The sequence below is a fragment of the Seriola dumerili genome, unplaced genomic scaffold, assembly GCF_002260705.1.
Source record: "Seriola dumerili isolate Sdu_G_001 unplaced genomic scaffold, Sdu_1.0 BDQW01000052.1, whole genome shotgun sequence".
In the NCBI taxonomy this organism is placed as follows: domain Eukaryota; kingdom Metazoa; phylum Chordata; class Actinopteri; order Carangiformes; family Carangidae; genus Seriola; species Seriola dumerili.
In genome coordinates, this window is record NW_019174307.1 from 16,416,292 (window position 1) to 16,436,343 (window position 20,052).

The 20,052-nt window shown below is 41.6% G+C and overlaps 2 protein-coding genes across 2 annotated transcripts in view; both read right to left on the reverse strand.

Moving 5' to 3' along the window:
* Positions 1-4,064: 4,064 nt before the first annotated feature.
* On the reverse strand, positions 4,065-9,949 carry atp6ap2 (ATPase H+ transporting accessory protein 2). Its single transcript, XM_022740253.1, has 9 exons — positions 9,838-9,949; positions 8,375-8,505; positions 8,123-8,251; positions 7,889-7,984; positions 7,644-7,781; positions 7,169-7,222; positions 6,916-7,065; positions 6,706-6,825; positions 4,065-4,943 (listed from the first exon to the last, which is right to left on the reverse strand). Exons 1-9 carry the CDS (start codon positions 9,911-9,913, stop codon positions 4,749-4,751), a joined length of 1,089 nt encoding a protein of 362 aa, XP_022595974.1. The 5' UTR covers positions 9,914-9,949; the 3' UTR covers positions 4,065-4,748.
* Positions 9,950-13,830: 3,881 nt separating this feature from the next.
* The window catches only part of bcor (BCL6 corepressor), a 39,676-nt gene continuing 33,454 nt past the window's right edge, over positions 13,831-20,052 (reverse strand). Inside the window, exons 12-16 of the mRNA XM_022740110.1 lie at positions 18,629-18,795; positions 17,788-17,933; positions 15,476-15,553; positions 15,117-15,270; positions 13,831-15,026 (exon numbers count right to left, since the gene is read on the reverse strand). Of these exons, the coding sequence (XP_022595831.1) occupies positions 14,696-15,026; positions 15,117-15,270; positions 15,476-15,553; positions 17,788-17,933; positions 18,629-18,795 (876 nt within the window). The 3' untranslated portion in view covers positions 13,831-14,695. The remainder of the gene's footprint in view (positions 15,027-15,116; positions 15,271-15,475; positions 15,554-17,787; positions 17,934-18,628; positions 18,796-20,052) is intronic.

The following is a 20,052-nucleotide window of genomic DNA, read 5'->3' on the forward strand; positions in this document are numbered from 1 at the left end:
GGCGATTCAATATTCCTCAGCAACATCCGGTGAACACCGGAAGTGCATTCGGAAAAAAACAAACAAACGCACGCAGAGGCCACAGTTAACCCCCGGGCAGGAAGGAAATCTGGGAAAGAGCGCCCCCTCGTTAATGATTAACTTTTATTATATGCCTACTGTAAGTATACAGAACATAGCTCATAACATAGGGGTGGCTTAATCGGACATCTTATTTATTCACTCATTTACTTTATATAATTTTTGTTTTGGTGAGAAGCATAAAGGGAACGACAACTAGCACTTCTCCACATTCAACGTTATAGTAAATATCCAGTCAAAGATGACATAAATAAATAAAGATAAATATTAACATAGACGATAACATTGTTAATGTTGAGATGTGTCATAGAAAAAATGAATAAAAGAATAAATGAAAAATCATCATGCAAACAAATCTGCTATAAGACAAGAAAAGAGTAGGAAATGAGAACAGAGTGATCAAATCAAATAAAATACTGTATAATAATATTGCAGTCCATGTTGTTTATTCTATGATGCTATTCCTTAAAGAAATTTAATATCATCAGAGTAAATGTTCTTCTGTTGGCCTAATATTCAGTTCAGAGGAGTGAAGACATTTACTTGGCCTTGTTGTGTATCCATGACTTCTCAGTAACACTTATTAGGATCTGGATTTCCCACAGCTTTGAGAAAGCCCATAACTATATATATATATATATATTAAAACGTGCAGCTCGGTTGGAAATGGTTTGAGAATTTTGTCACCCAGTGTCGGTCCCATTATGATATCTTTTATGGTGTTTGAAGAACCCCCCGCCCCCCCCAAGTGCAGAGTGCTGCCCAAAGCGCCCATAGACGCCCATGTTAAACAGCTCTGAAGTTCTTGCCAAATACAGAGCTGAGGGGAGTTTTTAAACACCAATAAAATCTCAACTGCAAACAGTAGGTACACATAGGCCTATAAGATATCATTATTTTTATTGAAACCTTGGGACGCCGGTAGTAAAGAAACTTTTTCAATACAACTTGTAGTTTTCCCTCTGTGATTTGATTTTCGATGAAAAGTTTAATCTTAAAAGCTGGTGTCTGCCAAGGGAGAAAATAGATTGTGTGTGCCTATTTCCCTCCCACAGTCACCGTAGCAACCAGTGTCTCAGCAGGTGCTACTGACGCAGACAGAAAACAGCCGGGGCTGGAGCCCTATGAAATTTGATATAGGACCTGACCATGCTCCCCTCAGGGTAAATTGTAATAACTTTGGTAACCCCTGGACTTTTCCTTTAATGCCATCATCAAGTCAAAATTTAAGTTTGTCTCGCACTTTGATTAATGACCAAATACCTGACAATGTCTTCATGAGGTGTCTGGGCAGGATTACCAACCAGGCAGAGTTGGCCACTGCCCCGGAGCCCCAGACCTCCAGGGGCACCAAGAGTGTTATTTGCAGATTTGCTTGGGAATTCGCACCAGCAAAGCACAATACAAATTGGGCCCTTGGATAATCTTATATACACACACATCAACCTGGTGGCAACTTTTTTTTTTCCCATTTATTGATACAACAGCAGAAACATCAGGCCTGCTCAGCCCCTGGACAGAGGTTGGTGAGTTGGCCTTCAAACACTGTAGTATACAATATAAACATAGGCTTTTCTCACAGATAATATTTTCACTAACCAAATACATTTTCTGCATCACATTCAGGTGGCATTGCAGGACTCCACAGTATTGTGCCTGTTACCCTCACCACCAAAAACTAATTGGAGAAGAGTCATTGTTAATGTTATTAGTTGCACCTGTGTATTTTCCTGCTATGGTAAGTCAAAATGTTTGAAAAAGGCCTAAATGTGTGCCATCAGGAGCTGGACTCTGAATGCAGCATTGAGACTTAATTGAGATTATCACTGGAATAACTTCAGTCCAAAAGAGAGTGTTTGCTCACTTCTGTTTGAACAAAAATAAATGTTTAACATTATATTTAGGTGTATGGTTACGTATACAAAAGAGATCATCCATAACACTATTGCCTTGTGCTGCAAAAGTACAAAGATGAGAAACTATAATTTTCCAGTGAGTTGTCTACAGTCCCAGTGTCCAGCGTGATCTTTAACATCAGGAGCCACATTTCTGTACAGCTGTCTCTGTGGATGTCCCCGTGCCTGCTGCTCCACCAACACCTTCATCAGGTCCTGGCACAAGTGCAGCCACTGGGGTGTTTCCTCCCGACTCATGCCCCGCTCTCCTTTCAGCTAAGTAGAAAAGAAAAACCCAAGTGAGTCAGTGACTTGTGCAGCATAATGTTCCCTCGCAATCCTACATACACACTCTCTTTACCTAATACCACTAATCTTCATGACATAATGGCTAAGTAAGTTAAGAACAACGATATTGATGATGAGCAGGTTACAGAACAAAAGTGTTAACGTAGTGGAATTCGAGTGTCGATCAAGTGTATGTTGGCTTTGTAAAATCATAAAGATTTTTGGAAAACAAAAAAATGTCACATGCAGTAACTTGAACACAGCTGATACTTAACAAAGGGACCTAACTGTAAACTGACAGTAATGCAAAAGGCAACACAGCTCCATATAGTTAGTATAGTATAGTCTACAGGGGTATTCATTTTCTATTACTGTTCCCTTTTGTTTCCTTTGCAGAAGCTGTAGTACGTGTTAATAGTTATTGTCTTACCAATAGCACTACATGGTGTTATGATGGGCTTCTCCAGTTGCTCTCCCTCAGTAATGGAGGCCCGGATCTTCCTCACCACGTAGATGCTAGCTGGGATGTGAAACAAAAACAGAGTAAGATGTACTGTAAATAAGTAAAGAAAAACAAAACAGCAAGGCCTTAAAGGATCATCATGACGATGTTTTTCATATAGGTTTTCTTCACATATGCGCCTCAGTCCACACAAAACATTTACATTTGAAAACAAAGCTGTTATAGACAGACAGAAGTAAACAGAAACAGCACTGTCTGAAATTTTTGCTGAAGTAAAAGCACAAAAGTATTACCATCAAAATATACTTGAAATACCAAAAATAACTGTATTCACTATGCAGAAAGGCCAATTTCAGAATGATACATATTACTGGACTATAATTATTGGTGTATTCACTCCATAATCTGAGGCAACTAGAAAATTAATCTTCAAAATAAACGTGGTTGTGTAAAAAGTAGGCTACAATATTTGTCTCTCAAATGAAGTGGAGTAGAAGTATAAAGTAGCATAAAATGGAAATCACCGAAGACAGTACATGTACGAAAACAATGCTATGAGACATACATACATAGTGTCAGCATGGGCGCGGTCAACTACGGTTTTAATTCACAAAAAATGATAAAACAAACATACCTTTTATTAACAGTCACACCATGTTTATTTCCTGGTTCAACCTGTGGGTGAAATAAGATCGTCCGTTTCAGGAAGTCCACGATTTACTGAACCTTTCAGAATCAGCTGCTCTTCATAAACAGTTTATGGCTGTTACAAAAGCACACAACCAATTACATACGGCAGATAATACTAGGGCGGGACTTAAAGCGTGATCTGCATTCTGATTGGCTGAGCTATTACGCAATACAACATGAACATGTGACAGAGTGATGGTCAGAATATTTACGTAGAAAAGAGGATTGAGAAGTGGCACAGTAATATCTACAGTGATCGCCTTTGCAATCGGGTTGCATGTCGGTTTGAAATCTTTAGACAAGGGGGGAAAAAAAGTAAAAATAGAACTAGTGAAATTATAATTATTTGATCATTTTTGGAAGCAGATATAATGCATTTAATTTCCTAGAAAATTTTAATAACTATGTAATTAGGGTAAACAGAGTCAAAGGTCAGAGTTGTGTCGACTTTCCAGTAAACTTCCTGAGAATTAAGTTACATATCAGCTCTTTCAAGGAAACTAGGGGCATTGGCCTTCAATTTACTTCCCCTCTTGACCACTGTCCAGGAGAATATCCTTGCAATTTTATTTTGAAAAGAAATTTCAAATTAAACAAAACTAGCTAGAGACTTCTTAAATGGACAACAATCAATTTGATCCATGTAATAATTTATTGTCAGGCATTTTATTGCGATTTACAGAGCTTCATTTATCCATATCCAATCCTAACAACCTACATTACGATCAAGTATTTACGTAATCCAATATGTAGTTATCATTTGGAATAGAAGCGGGGTACCAGGACCTACCTGGAATAAACACTGCACAAATCTTTTCACAATTAGAGTACAGCAGTTTCTCATACAGTTGCATTCTTATTTTCAATATATACACATAGATTTAATTTAACTTAAAACAGTTTCACATATCAAGACAAGCACAAAAACTTCACACAGAAACCAGACAAATCTCATTCTTTCATGACATTACAATATTTTTTTTTTTTTTTACAATAAAAAATACAATTGCAATCACCAGGATGGAAATTAAACATAGTGAAGAGTCATAAGGAATGATGTGAGCTGCGTGTTTGAAAGGAGGAAGTCTGAATTTGTTCAGTGTACACCCCAGTGGAGGATGATATCTAATTGCTTTATGTAGGCAAATTTAAAAGCCAACTACTGTAATGTTGTTATTTTTTGTCCGTTATCAGTGCTGTAAACAAAAAGGTGATTCAGTGTTACGCTCTCTCCCATCAAGCTGTCACAGTTCTTTCACTACACAGGACCTCACACAAAACACTAACATTCACAACAGGGATCTTAGAGGACAGCTGGAGTGTTGATGGATTTAATCCATCCTGATCTTCTGATTGGTCATCCTGTAGATGATGCTGTCATATCCTGGGTCCATGTTCCACAGGTTGTAAGCGATGGCAATGACAGCGAGGGCCAGAGCAATCATTAGCCACAGCACGATGTTGAAGACCACAGCATAATGGAAGTTGTACTTGTAGGCCAGGTTGTATGGGCTGCCTGGGTTACTCTGCAAATAATTAAGAGTCAAAACCAGAGGGAGATGCAGTAGTTGAGTTGCCACTGAAATAATTCTGCACTTTAATTATAATCAGTTATTTTCATTCATCAAATTTAACTATTTACACCCACTTGCAACCTTATTAGGTACACATAGCTAAAACTAATGCAGCAATACAACAGTCGTGCAATAAATCCCCCTTAATAAAGATTATAATGTTCAGTTTTGTTGAAACTGTCTTTTGTGGTGTTGTTGAATTGTACTACATTATACAGACAGATGTTTCTATTATTGACTCCACTCTGAAACAGTTTTAACAACGTAACCTATTTTTACACCAGCAGCTATATAAGGATTGTTGTGTAGGCCTGCTTTTCCCTGCTATCTGCACCAGACTTCTTCCTTTTCCCCACTCTGTGCATGCGATGAGTATCCAACAGGATGTGAGCGTGAGAAGAGGGCAACATCTCATAAGATGCATTAACATGACTGTCAGGTCTGTCTCTGCAGGAGCCCATCACCCTCTCACCTCCATTCCCCTTACCCATTTTATTAGAGCAGATGATCAAAGCATTCCCTGGTTCCAGACCTAACTCATAAAAACCAAGATGCATGGACTGAAACTGGGTTTACACTTGACATAAGGGGTGAACTACAGTGACACCGTAAATACTAAGGGTGCAGGTTTTGATTTTTGGTTCAGCATTAGACTGAGAGTACCACCACAACAACAGACACATCTATTGTATATGATCAGGATTTTAATATGCTTTAATTGTAACTGTGTTTACACTGTTTTAGTTACTTTGTTACATCAAGGTAACTTCTGTTTTGCCTTGTCTCATTCCTGAGTAGGAGGCTACTGCTGTGTAATCGCCATTTTTATGTTCTTTCACTGGGATAAAGAGCAGCAGCTCAGTGAGCAGAAACTTTGTAGAACAGAAGGCTTTGCTTAATATTTTTTTATAATCTCCACCTGCATGGAAACTTGCTTGAGAAAAAACATGCTGACCAATCACAGTTCTTCCTGGGTACGTGTGGCATTTCTATGGTCCCAAAATGTAGTTAAATGATTGAGGTGGAGCACATTAGCTTAGTTTTTCATGTCTATACTCTCCCCTCCACATGCTGCGATTGCGCTGTAAACTGACTGCTGATGTGTTGCAGACACTACTTCAACTTCATGTGGTGTGGCTCACCCCATACTAGCAATAAATGCCACATGAAAATGAATCCATGTGATCAGGAACCACTGCCTGAACAGCAAAGATGTAGCTTTTTACAGCCGACTGAGAACTTGGCCGGGCCCCTAAGCTGACCGCCTGAGCTGTAGTAGACTGCCTACAGATCACACAACAATCATGTCATCACATTTTCATCATACACTGCACGATATTATGCTCATTGAGTCATAAACCAAAGGGATACCTCTCCCATATGGGCTTACAAAACACTACGTACATTACATACCTGGGCAAAAGAAGACATAAAGGACAGCAAGCAGACATATGGCACTATAATATCCACATCTCAAACATGCACTCAGGTGACAGATTGTTAGTTGCACCTCACTAAAACTACTGAAATCTAAAGTCTAGTTTTTGTTGAAACCGTTTGAGACATTTTGATTCACCCATTTCTTCATTTTGGAGAGTTCTGTTTGTGGTGCTGTTGAATTGTATTGCACGATACAGTTTCGGATTGTACTGACCTCTTTGATATAAATAAGGTGGACAATTATCTTAAAATTATAATGACGTCTCACACTTACGATCTGTGGGGATTGCAGGATCGAACGGGACTTCCTGGTCAAAGGAGCCTCAAAAGTCTTCACCGTCACAACCTCCACCACAGCACTGTTGCCATAGAGACCATACACATCCTCTCCAAACTACAATGAAAAAGACATGCACATGGTCAAATTAATGACTGAGGAGGTTGTGTTGATGAGGCCTGTCACTTCTTCAGATCTCCTCCTTACCTTCTGCAAGACAGAGGCGAGAATGGCAGTTGCATCACGATACTGTGGGGAGTCTTGGCCGTAGAGCCGGCTCAGCTCCTCCAGGCCAGACAGCTCCAAGGAGTACAGGTCAGGGGAGTGGTCCTTTGCCAAATGTCTGTGTCTCTGCAGCTAAAAGCAGGGCAGAAGACAAAGACATCTGAGTCAAACCTGATAGACTTCCCTCATGATCGGGAGAAAAACAACAAACTTTCAGCAAACTGGGTTGACTTACAAGAGCTGTGATATCATGCAGCACTTGGACCTCAGACAGGAAGAGCAAATCAGCCTGAAAAGCAAAAACAGACGTAAGACAGTCAAAACAGACTTCCCATAAAGTGTAGTGAATGCAAGAAGTTAAGTTGTCAAAAACAAGGTCTCAGTAAGTGACAGGGGAATATGATCTCTATCTTAGTGAAAGCCACAAACATTCTGGATATGATGGTACCATTATATTTTTCAAAGACAAATTGCACCAGTATATGCATTTTAACTCCCTGGTTTGGAAAAAGAGTATGATCTTTAAAAAAAAAAAAAAAAAAACATCATGTCATGTTACTGTCACAATTTTGTCATGGAAAAGTACTGTACATATGAAAGGATTTTGCTTAGGTGAGGGTACAGACGCAGCACTATCTTGCTCTTCAAAAATGAGATACATAAAGTCAGTAAGGCCTTGTGTGGATACGGTTTTGCACATAGAAACAGACCTCTGCATTTCTGCTGAGGGAGTTGAGGGGCAGGGAGGCCAGCACAGAGCCATCCTGGGACAGGCGGGCACGGATCTGCTGCAAGGTGACTGGTAGGTCTTCAAACACTGCATTGGCCTTGCCCAGCATATACAGCCTCTGAGAGATACAACAGACAGATTGTAAAAAAATAACTCATGAGCACCTTAAGAGCGATTTCACAGATGTTAAGCATGCCTTGTTCAGTCTCAGTATACTTTCATTACCTCCTCACTAGGGGCCAGCTGCAGCACTACAGGGGTGTCCTCAGCAAACAGAGAGTGCACCGTCTCTGCAACACTATCCAAGGTGAAGGGTACTGGCTGTAAGAAAGAAGATGACCCACTGAAAAACTGAGCCAGCTCATTCTAATTACATTCCATCCTTCAATTATTTTTACACCAAGTCATACATTTGATGTGCAAAACATCCAAATAAGGCCCCACTCCAGTCTGACTCACATTCTCCAATGGGTAGGAAGCCACACTCTGAGGCAGGGCCAAGCTATCGACTCCTCTCACCACCACAAGTACGTTAGCCCGGGGACGCTGGAATAACAGACCAGCCTGGAGGCCTGGCCAGGACAGATCCTGCACAAATGAACACACATCTGTAAACAAAGACTACACTAGCACAACAATGAGCTTAAGTTACTTCTGTATACAGACAAGACAATTAAAATTGCGGGGCATTCTTTTAAAATAACAAAGCACCTCCTGAACAGAGAAGCCCATGGTTAAAGCCACCAGGTCAGGGATCTTCTCTCCAGAGACAGGCCAGTCTCCTTTCTGGAAGGACACAAACTCTGGAGCCTGCAGCACTGTTAAGCTGTCCCCATGTACACCTGTGGGAAGAATGAGAAGCCTGTCAGTCCAAGAAAAACCTGGAAAAGAACAAAGTCAGAATATCAAGTCAGTTAGCTTGATGTATTTTCTCAAGCTAACTGACGTGCCAAAAAGATTGCAAATTCATTTGTCTTAAGGTGTTGGCCAGTGTTAAAAAAATTCTTTACAGATTACTTAGGATGTGTCTAAAAACCCTTCCTTTTAATCTTTTACTTTCTGCATTTTTGATGATTCAATTTTCTGTGAGTCATTTACACATGACAACCCCACAAAAGGAACAAAAAGAAGTGTCCTGGGCATGTATACTACATTTTGCAAGAAATCCCATGTAAAATGCTTTGTTCTTGATAGAAAAATTTAAATTAGTCACGTTACATGCCAGTGATGACTCATAAGTGTCCAAAATACCCTTTTACTGCCCACTATTAAGTAGAATATAAAGTGTTTAATTGATAGGAAATAGTGAAAGGGTGAACAATGGAGTGAATTTGAACACATAATTTAATTTTGTTCAGTTTTACTACTATGCAGGTAATTGTCAGTTGAGGCAGATATTTGAATTGAGCCTTTAGCCAGTTCAGCTTCATCAGTAGTTATTTGGGCTGTTTTGCAATAATGGAAAGTAGGGCCTCTGAAATGAGAAGCCATGTGACTTTTGTCACTGTAACGCTATAATTAATTCTCACTGATATGTTAATTGTAGGTCACAGCAAACAGCACCACCAGCTTTTTCAGCAAAAGCCTGACTGGACCTCACGGGTGTGAGTAAAGATAAACCATCAACTCCACAGCGCTGTGGATGGAGGCACAAACCCGTGACAGGGAGCTGATGAGTGTTAAAGAGGAACTACCAGTTTAGAGGCAGTCACATGACAGGGCACTCTTTTGTGAATTAGCAACTAACTACAAGGAAGCAAATAAATGCACAGTTTCCCTCCAGTTTTGTATTATCTCAACGAATTAGTTAACAAAATACAACCTCAACCTCGTCCTCACTGCTAGCTTTTACGGTTTGCTAATGCGCTAAGGGAATGTTAGCAACAAGCTAACATTTTGATCTTCACTCGATAACCAAGATGTAGATATCTCAACTTGATTAAATATCCAAAATACGACTAATACAACACGATTGTTTCACATATTCCCGTTCATATTAAAACGACGATATCAGACCAAACATGAGGAATGATCGCCAAGCTATAGGGCGATGCTAACGATGATCCAGAGTGGATACATGACGCTATCGTGATAGATATAAATGGAAGAGCGAGGGTGGGGGACCTCTCCCAAAAAGCGACTCATGACCTGATCCGTCGTTGCACATTTCTTACCGGTTGAAGCAAGCAAGCATAGGACAAACGGCACGGATAAAACAGCCTCCATCCTTCGCCAGTTTGTCAGCGACATCTTTCTCCGTCCTCTTTCTGGCAGAGATCAGCTGACCCGACGTCACGACGCAGCAAAGAATGACGTGACGAAATCTGACGCATAATAAAAATAATAAATACGTGTTTCTTTTTTTAATTAATTAATTTGTTGTTTGGTACCCCTGCGTATTTAGTTTTGTTTTATCCTTTTAGAAATACTTGGAATATTTTTTATTTCATTGTCCTTATTTGTGTGTCACATCTTTTTTTTTTTTTCTTTTATGTATGTATGTCCATATCCTCTCTACTATGCATATTCTTTCGGGAAGTTCTGATTGATTGTTTCTTCCATTTTCAATGTTTAACACAACTTTTAATAAGATGAAATGTTCCTTGACAGAACTATATTTGCAGGAAAAAATATTTTAAAATTAATTCACAGATTTTTATTCTTCTACTCACTATCTACCACATTTGTTAAAACGACTACTTACGACGTACTACTTGAACTTGTTGGAAGTGTCACCCTCTTTATTTTGGAACTGTTAGAGAAGTTTCCCGATGGAAAATACATACACACACTACGGGTCAAAAGTTTTAGAATGCCAATATATTTTCTATATTTTTCCAGTATTTATTGAAATATAAGCAGGTCATGTGAATAACCTTACACAGTTTAGGTGAAAAGTCATGTAAATTTAATATCTTTTTCCAGGGGTCAAGTAGGCTAATGGGTTAACTTACTGCTTTTCTGCAGCAGTGGAAGTAAATTAAGCCTTGAAAGCTGATGCAAACGATTCTTATTCTTCCACATCTTGTCTTGACTCCCAAGTTCCATTTAACTGAAGTTTCCTAATGACATTTCAGACAGTGGAAATTTCAAGCTGAAAGCGCTTTGATTTCTTTGTATGACCACCTCTGCTTTGTAGGTATCAGTTAGCTTCCTTTTTAGACCCTTTAGTCAGCTGCTTAGAGGAGCCCATGGTTGTTGAGTTTTACCACAAGGTAGGAAAGAGTCAGAGACTTTTTCAGCTCTGGAAATGTCATCAGCAGACTATTCCTAATGACAATTCTTGATCTGCTGTACAAGTCCTAATGAGTTAATTAAGGCTCAGTCAGGGTGCTTAAGCCTTTGCATACAGCTGCACGTCATACAACAATTAATTCACGAAATTTATTTCTGGAGCACTTAAATAATGCAGAGGAATTCCATGAACCACATAGTAACAACCAAATAGAGCTGCACATAAACAACAGTTTTTAGGGCTACCTGACACCACTATAGTGCATCTTATTGACAATCAGGTGAAAAAAACCTTTCACAATAGAGTGGGTGACAACCATAAATTGTAATCTTGGGTAAAATGAATGCCTCACAGAAACTTAGTCTTTTTTTTTCACTTAGATGACATCCATTTATAAACGATAATAGCGGGTTATTAGAGGCTTATATTCAGAGCCAAGCCTTTATCTCTAAAATTACATCCTGCTGCTCAGTAAAGAGGGATGTTAGTCAAAGAGCAGCTCTTGACGCTGAGTGTGACCCTCCTGCACCCTCAGCCTCAGGATATGACTCTGTGACTTTAGTGTATGGGCTGAGAAACTAAGGTCTGAGAGGCTGAACTCTTTTTTTTCCCCAGCATCTCAATTAGCTCACTGACAGCCTCTTTTCACTCCATGACCTTTACCTGGATATGTGAAATGGGGCAACTCCTCTCTGCCTGGAGACAGCAGCTATAAAGCTCGGCCTTCACTTCATAAAGCTCCCTTAACTCTGCAGTGAAATAAAATGAGCATTCATGTTGCACATTCTTAGTAATCTTTTCGACATAAAAATAAATCTTAAGATTATCCTGGGACCTGATGATGATTTTAGTCTGCTTCCTCTCTTTCTTCAGAGGATTTCTCCAGGGGTTTATTTATGCCCTGAGGGACTGGATTTTCCATGTCCTTCTCTAAAGCTCCATTGTCAGCTTGTGGATCAACTAAAACCCCCCCTAAATTTTGGCCCAGCTCTTGGCAGCCTGCCATGGATCTCTTTGCACCCACTCTGCAGATACTGGGCAGAGGGGAATTTAATTTGGAGTCTATCTGCCTCGTGTGGCTCGCCTTTAGTTCAGTCATCATTTTTGTTGAAGCTCGACCAGATTGTTATGCTGACACACTGCTGCAGAGCTGTTATGTTTCTTCTCTACAGCAGCCCAGATCTTCAGTGCTTGATTGGACACGTTCATGCGAGCAAAGATCAAGGGTTGATCCATACACTCAAGGCATATTGAGGATGTGATGCAGACCATGGACAGATTAACCAACTGGGGGTCCAGTGAGCCAGCCACCATACTCACCCCTACTATACTTGTCAGTTTCATTATTTCCTTGGACACCAAGAAACCACCCAGTACTCTATAGAGCGGAAATGAGCCGATTAATCAGTTGGTTAACAGATAATTGATTGGAATTTTTGATAGTTGATTAATTGTTTATGTCCTTTTTAAAGCAAACGTTGAAAACATTCACAAGTTCCAACTTCTGAGTATTTGTGAATTTTCTAACATCCATCATAGTAAAACTGAACGTCTTAGGGTTTTGGACCAATGGTTGTACAAATTGTGATGGGCATGACTGTTTTCTAAATTTTATCACCTAAATGATTAATCAATTAAGTGAACTGTCAGACTAATAAATAGATAATGAAAATAAACTTCCTATGCTGGAATAATAACACCTTGTCCCAAGTGTTGATTACTTAAAATAAAACAAACTGTGTTTACAAATAGATATAAATGAGCACTATACAAACTAAAATAATAAAAGGGTTAGGAGAAAAGAAAATATTAGAACATTTGACACACTGCCGCTCTAAAAAACCAGTGCCAGAGCATTGTAAGTAACAATGGCCAATCTTAGCTGATCTTGCATTTAAGTGGTTCGAAATTCATTAACTGTAGAACCAGTTGATATTAGGTGAACCTACGGCTTTTGGCACCACTGGGGGTGTTGGGCCCCATGAGGCAGTTTCCTGCCTGGTGATCCAGCTCTGACCTGAACCCCTCATTCATCCTACTCCATGCATTGTGTATGTATCCAGTCACCCTTTTGATATCTGGCCCAAGATAACAACCAGTGCCTGGCCCAATGTTCCATGTAAACACAATCAACAGAAAAATTAAACTTCTTAAAGGACATTGCTGCCAGTATTCTATAGTTTTGTTTCATTGTCAACAAATCCCATGAAAGACCAAAAACAAATAGTGTATAGTATATAGTTTGAGCCATGGATTTTGTGTGGTAGTGAGTCTTTACGGCAGCAGGACAGTGTCTACTCTGTCTCTAAGCTACAGTATTGAACATGTAAACATATGGCTCATTAATGCGTTTCAACTCAGCTGCTATTGTGATGAAGTGGTGCATTTCCCCAAACCAAATTACCAAATATTAACACACAGCGAGCATGAGGCCACTTTGCATTGTTGGTAATTCTGCTTTGATGCCGACAACAAAACAAATTCCCTTTGGTCAGTCATATTAAATAGTAATGAAGATATGTTGGATTTTTCAATTTTAGTGATCATGGCAATTTTTAGCTTGAAATTGTTTAAAAACATTTGTTTAAACAGTACCTAAAAAGGAGGGGGGGAAAAAAGAAGCAGAATTTAGCTCTGAAGGCTGATCGTCTAATAACAGTTTGAACACCGGAGGGCGCTGCAAGCCACAAGCTTTTCAGGACACAGCTGCAGCAAATGGGTGATCGTGAGTTATTTGGTCATGTCTGCAGCAATGAACTGCGTGACGCCTACAATACAAAGATATTCCAAAAGATGGCAATATAGGATTTTGTTGGTGAACACACCTTGCAGACATACAAGCGGCGCATACGATAATGAGGCAAGAAAAATTAATTTGACAGAGCAGCCAGCAAAACGTCTCAGAATTCAGTTTAATTCACCAACAGACACAATGAGGAGCAGAACCCACTTTTCATCTTGCAGTTTGTATATTTATTTTAAAGCAACTTCTTTTGTAAAATATAAATACAAATTATGAGATATTTTAATTACAAAGTTAAAACAAAAATGAACACACCAAAAATTACTTTACTGCAGTAGCCTCCCTGTTATATACAAGCTCTGTGCCGAAGGGTGAATATCAACATTATCTTAAAACTTTATTATACAAACAATTTTGTAGTTTTGCATGTTAAATTACAGACTAAACAGGAAGCAAAATCTGAGCATTGAAAAAAAAAAATAAAAAAATACAACAAAACAGCCCCTGAGGCTCGAGCGAGTGCTAAAGTCTGAGGAGAGAAAAAAAAAAGAAAAAAAAGAACAGGACATCATGTGCTTCCTATAAACACAAATACCACATTCAATAGCACAGTCTCAGTACTATCCTGTACAGCTACACACATGGACAATGTGCGCGCTCACACACTCCATCCAATCGCTGACAACACGACTACGCTCTGTTGCCATACAAAATCTTTCAGAGGAGCCGTGAGCAACATCCGAAAGAAAAAAAAAAAATCTCTTGATATTATTTATTTATTTACTTATACATATATTAATTTATAAAAATAAGACCATTATTAAGCTTACTGAGCCACAAATTTATTGATCCTCAGTTAACGGAGGGAAATATGTGAGCAGCCCGGTCAGCCAGCAGGTCAGTCCATCTGTACAGTGCACCAGTGCTGGTCCAGAGCAGGGCCGAAGCGCAGGAGCTAAGGGTCAGGCTAAGGCATATCATCATAACCCCTGGTTGGTTCTAAAGCAAACTGCAGTCGGTAAGGATCAAGGTCCAGGTTAAGTGGCTCCAGGGGTCAGGATGAGCCCAGCTTGCCAACAGCCTTGATTTTGTCCTTCAGTTTGTCCCCTGGGTGGTCCCAGCGGTCGTCCAGACACTCCAGTGTGGAGCCCAGCAGGGCAGCCAGCTCGGCGCTGTCTTCCACCAGGTCTAACAGCTCCTTGCTGTCAGGATGGAAACCCTCCAGCTCCTCTGGGCAGGAGAACAGCTGCGACAGAGAGGCTTGCTGGTAAAACTCTGCCTCTGCCACCGTCACCACTTCCATGTGGGGGAAGGCTTGTCTGAAACCACGAGCTGACATCCGCAGCCGGCGAAGCACATCAGACAGCAGCAGCCAGTTTCTTGGCCTGAAAGACAAAAATCAACCAATGTTTAGGAATGAGAGTCAGCAGTGAGAAATTAAAACAGGTGTGTCTGCTCTTGAGATCAAAGCTCACCCTTGGGAGAGGGACACCTGGATGTTGTAGCAAGGCAGCAGAGGTCGGTCGGAGAACTCAAACTCAAAAACCTCCCTCTTATCATCTTCATCCTCATCCTCTGGGCCTGGTGGGTCTGCCAGGATGTCGTAGATCCCGCCCTCTTCGCTAGACTCTGACACAATAAAAATACACATGGATCATTTTTAGTGAGAATCCACATTAGATGCAAGGATGCATAGACATGTATTGCTCAAAGCTAGATGGCACTGAAGATACTTAAAAAAATAGACTTTATAAGCAAAAAAAAAAAAAAAAAAAAAAAAAAAAAAAAAGCAAAAAAAAAAAGAATCACATACACAGCACTCATCAGTACTCACCACACACAGCGCTGCCATAGAATTCCCAATAAAGCCCTGGGTCGTCATCTGAGCGGCCCTGAAGGTCAGCAAAATAATCTATGGAGAGAGGAAAGGAGTGAAGCTGGTTATTCAAGAGCTGGAGCCCTGGGGACAGGCAACAGGGCAAATACAATTGCCCTTGGAGACTACAGCAGAAAAATGGATAAAGAGTGCGGTAAAATAGAGGAGGAGGAGGAGGAGGGGCAGTGTCAAGAGAGAAAAGAGAAACAAACAGAGCAAATGTTTTGGGGGAGGAGGGGTGGGTGGGTGGGGGCCGATGGTCAGGGGCCAGCGGCTGTACCACGGGGGAGGAGAGCGACTGTCTCCGCTGGGTTAGAGCTGGCTCAGTTCAGAGCGGGGCTACAGACGGCTGCCAGGAATCAAACAAGAACCACACACAGTCGCTGAGTGCAGACGCACGCACGCGCGCACACACACACACACACACACACACACACACACACAGAGCGAGCGGGCTGGAAACAAACAAGCAGAGGGAGCTGGGTAAGCACACACAGCGAGAGCAAAGTGTGTATTCAGCATGCGCGTGAACACACTTGCACATACGCGCACTCGCACTCATTCACACACACACACACACACACACACACACACACACACACACACACACACACACTCGCAGAGTGAGAGCTGGGCTTTGTGCCAGTGCTGAGGCGTGGGGCGTCTGGCGTGTGTTTGGAGGGATTAACGGCCTCCAGATGAGTGGGACCAGGTGGAGGGAGGGCAGCAATCGCTCGCTCTCACTCATTTTCTCCGGTGCTCGATCTCCCTCTCTCCCCCGCTCTGTCAATCTAGCAGCCATCGATCTATCCATCCACGCTCTTTTCAAAATTCGACACCATCTTTCTAGCCAACTACATATAAATCTCCCTTTTACACTAAACCTGTTCACTCTTCTTCCGACCGTGAACTTACACCTGTTCATTTCCCCCGTTCTACGTTCTTTTCAGCCGTCTCCGTCTCTTCTCTCTAAAGCCTCAGATAATTGGTTTTACCCAGTTAGGTCTTCATGTAATATTAAGCATGCAGCAACGAAGGAAGTGTGCGTTTCTGTGTCTCTGTGTGTTTCATTTCCTCCTCATGTAGACCCGTGGTGTTGTCTCAGTTTAACTACAAACATTCGGACGAGTCCTCTAAACAGACCGCGTCAGGCTCTAGCGTGGCAGCCTTGTGAAAAGACACACGCACGCATTCAAAAGCAGAGTCTCCAGCCAGAGCGAAGCCCATTTCCGCACGTACGCTGAGCAAACACAGTTGGCGTTGCTAAGTAACCAGATAGAGGAGCTCAGAGGCAGCAGCACGCACCCCGGCGGGCTGAGACTCCCTGTCTAACAGGTGGTCAAGGGAGGGGAGAGGCGGGGTGGGAGGGGGGTCCGGAGGGGAAGCGGGATGACAGATCTGAACATGTCTAGTGGCGGTTGGGAGGTGGAGGATGAGGATTTAAAGAGAGGGACTCATACCAACAGGTTGCACAGAGGTCAGAGGAGAGAAAGAACAGCAAACAGTGAATGAGCCAAGACTGGGGCATTTGGGAACTGGGTTGCTGACCGGTCTTTTCGACAATTTACCTTTGCCCCACCTCGATGTACACTCGTGCTGTCTAAAATAACCCTTTGTCTACGAGCCTTTTACCTCCTTTTAAAGCATTTGTAATTTAATGATTTGTGGTCAAGGCACATTACTTAAATTTCCTGGCTTTTGGGTTCCATTTTGTCTGCATGAGGAAAAACATTTTCTACTAATGCAATCGTTACAAAACAAAAAATGAGAAAACACAATTGTATTGTACATTTTAGGAACAATAGAAACTAATTTCAACCTGGGTTTTAGACTCAAAAAAGAAAACCAAGAAAAAAGAGACTTGGTCCTCTGCATGTTTTTATCTGGGGTTTCCTGACGTAAATCAGACTTCCCCACCATTTGTAACTTTCATTAATAAAACGATAAAAATATATGCATGTTGTTTGTAAGACTTTGGTCAAACTCAACAACATCAGCCTTATCCTTAACGGATGCATGTGCGTGCAGTGCAGTTGCAGATTCGGAGTGCTTGGATGGATGAGATTTAATTTTCATTATTTCTGATTGACATCATTTGCAAGGGAATCCCTGCTCGAAATAGAAGTCCTCAAATCCCAGAGTCCTCACTTTTTTTGGAAAGCCAGGAAATCACACAGTCGGTCTAATCTGGCAACTCATGACCTGTGTATTTCTAAATTCCAGTCTAAACAATTTCTATGACTAGACTGGAAAGCCAGCTGGGATCTTACCAGTGAGGAAGCGCTCCATGCTGTCACTGTGGGTCATCTTGAGGAGGCCACGGCCAGAATATGTGGCCAGGGTAGGGTCAGCGCCATAGGACAGCAGGACTCGCACCACGTCCAGGTGGTCATTCTCCACAGCGTCATGAATTGGTCTAGACCAACACAAATGCACATTCATTTTTAGCAATAACCAAATAGGAACAGAACTGACAACATCTGCGTGGGTAGTTGTTTTTGACTTGACTAAAGGTTGTGCCGTGTGTGGCATCACTGTCATAGGAACTGCAATACTGAGGTGATACTTTTATTGGCAGCCTCTGTGATTCAGTGACAAGAACACATACAGATTTCCCCTAAACTCTAAACCTAGTGGGACATAAACTGAAATACAATTTATAGATTCATAAGACTGCCATTCTTCTCAGCAATGGTCTCACCTGGCTTCTGTAATACTACCAATGTCACAAATCTGCTAATAAATAAAAGCTTAACTGCTACACAATACACCTTTAAGACCTGTGTACAGCCTCCTAGAACAGATCCCCTACTGTAAATTTTAATACACCGCAAGGAAATGGAAGTAGTTGACTTTTCCCATGTAAAAGTGCAGTTAATCTTTCAAATCACTACTCTTGCCAAGAACATGTTCTTAAAAATAAATAAATAAATAAATAAATCAATCCCAGAATTTTTCTCATGAGGTTACTTAATTGAGGACAAAGCCCTGGCTTGTCCTATTAGGACATGTAGAATACGCCATGATGTTTTCATAACACATAGGAGACGAGGTTATACAAGCACACGTTTCTGTGATTGTGTGTGCATATGAATGAGTGCGTTTGTTTACCTGGTGCCATCCTGTGCACTGCAGTTGATGTCGGCCCCGTAATCCAGCAGGTGTTGGACTATGCTGAGCCAGCCTCGGGCGCATGCCTCATGGAGAGCACAGTACCCGGCGTAGTCCCTGTGATTCACCTCGCATACTCTATTCTCCAGACAGTACAGCACCACCTCCTAAAAAGGGAGCCAGCACAGAGGGAGAGTAGGGTTCAGTGTGTGAGATTGTGTGAGTGTGTGTGTGTGTGTGTGTGTGTGTATAGACGTATGTGTGGCGACAACCCAAGCAATACAAGACCAAACATACAAGTCAGACAGGCAGACACATACGCAAACAGTCCTTCCCTTTACAGTTCCTGTGGGAGAGAAATTAGGGAAAGGAGGAACTGACTATGTTCCTGCGCCGGACAAACACACATACTCGCACACAAATGCTCCATAATACTAGAGCTGGCACCACAACACATCGTGGAGACTAAGTGTGACTCAACTGTATTTAGCCTGCCAGATTCTTCTTGTGCACGCATGAGCGTGTGTGAATGTGTGTGTGTTTGTATATGTGTGCGCCATGGTTGGGCCCGGATGCCGCTGTGGCAGCCAGTTACGATGGTTGGGCTCTGAACACAGCATAATGGAAGCGGAACAAAGAGATTTGATAGAGGCGCTCAAGAGCTGGAAGCATTTTCTCTGGTCTAGGGCTGTGACAGTTGGGCATCCAGCACTAAGTAGTCAGACTGGTTTTCATTGGACTGGAGCTGTGTCTGCTGCTACTAAACAGTGAGGAGTCGGGGAGATGGAGAGCAGCCCAGCTGTGTGTTGATACGGGGCCTGTCCGAGTCAGACAGTGTGTTTCAGCACTGCGGGTACCTGTTTGTCTGTTTGGATATGTAACTTAGTGTGGGATTGGACAGAAGTATTTGCAGGTCTTTGAAAAAATAAAAATAAAACACCTAATTTTATATATATATATATATATGTGTGTGTGTGTGTGTATGCAAGACTCATACATTCAGACACACTCACTCTGTCCTGCTAACAGTTCTGTGCCGAGAGGAGGAGAGCTGCTCATCTGAACCTGGGGAATGACTCCAAACTTCCATTTCTATGCTAATTCCAGCCCGCCGTCTAGTCCAAGTGTTTATCTCCCTCTCACCCTCTCTCTTTCAGCGCAGGGCGGATGGAGGGAGGAAGAGGGAAGGAAAGGCATGCAATTGAGAGAAAACAGACTGACAGAAGGACGAGTGCAGGGTTAGAGAGGGCGGAAGAACGGGAGAAGCGAGAGGCAACACCCCAACAGATGACAGATAAATGAATCTGTGGATGAAATCTGCCGGGGCCGTCCTCTGGGCTGAAGCTGATAATAACAAGAGATGAAAGGGTGGGGTGGAGTGGGGTGTAGTGGATGGTAGTGGCAGTGCGAAGTGGGTGGGGGGG

Coding starts and splice junctions, on each gene's coding strand:
- atp6ap2 (XM_022740253.1), bottom strand. CDS start 9,913: ATGTCGCTGACAAACTGGCGAAGGATGGAGGCTGTTTTATCCGTGCCG. Junction 7,782..7,888: donor AGCTGGCCCCTAGTGAGGAG/GTAATGAAAGTA, acceptor TGTATCTCTCAG/AGGCTGTATATGCTGGGCAA. Junction 6,826..6,915: donor TCGCCTCTGTCTTGCAGAAG/GTAAGGAGGAGA, acceptor TTTTCATTGTAG/TTTGGAGAGGATGTGTATGG.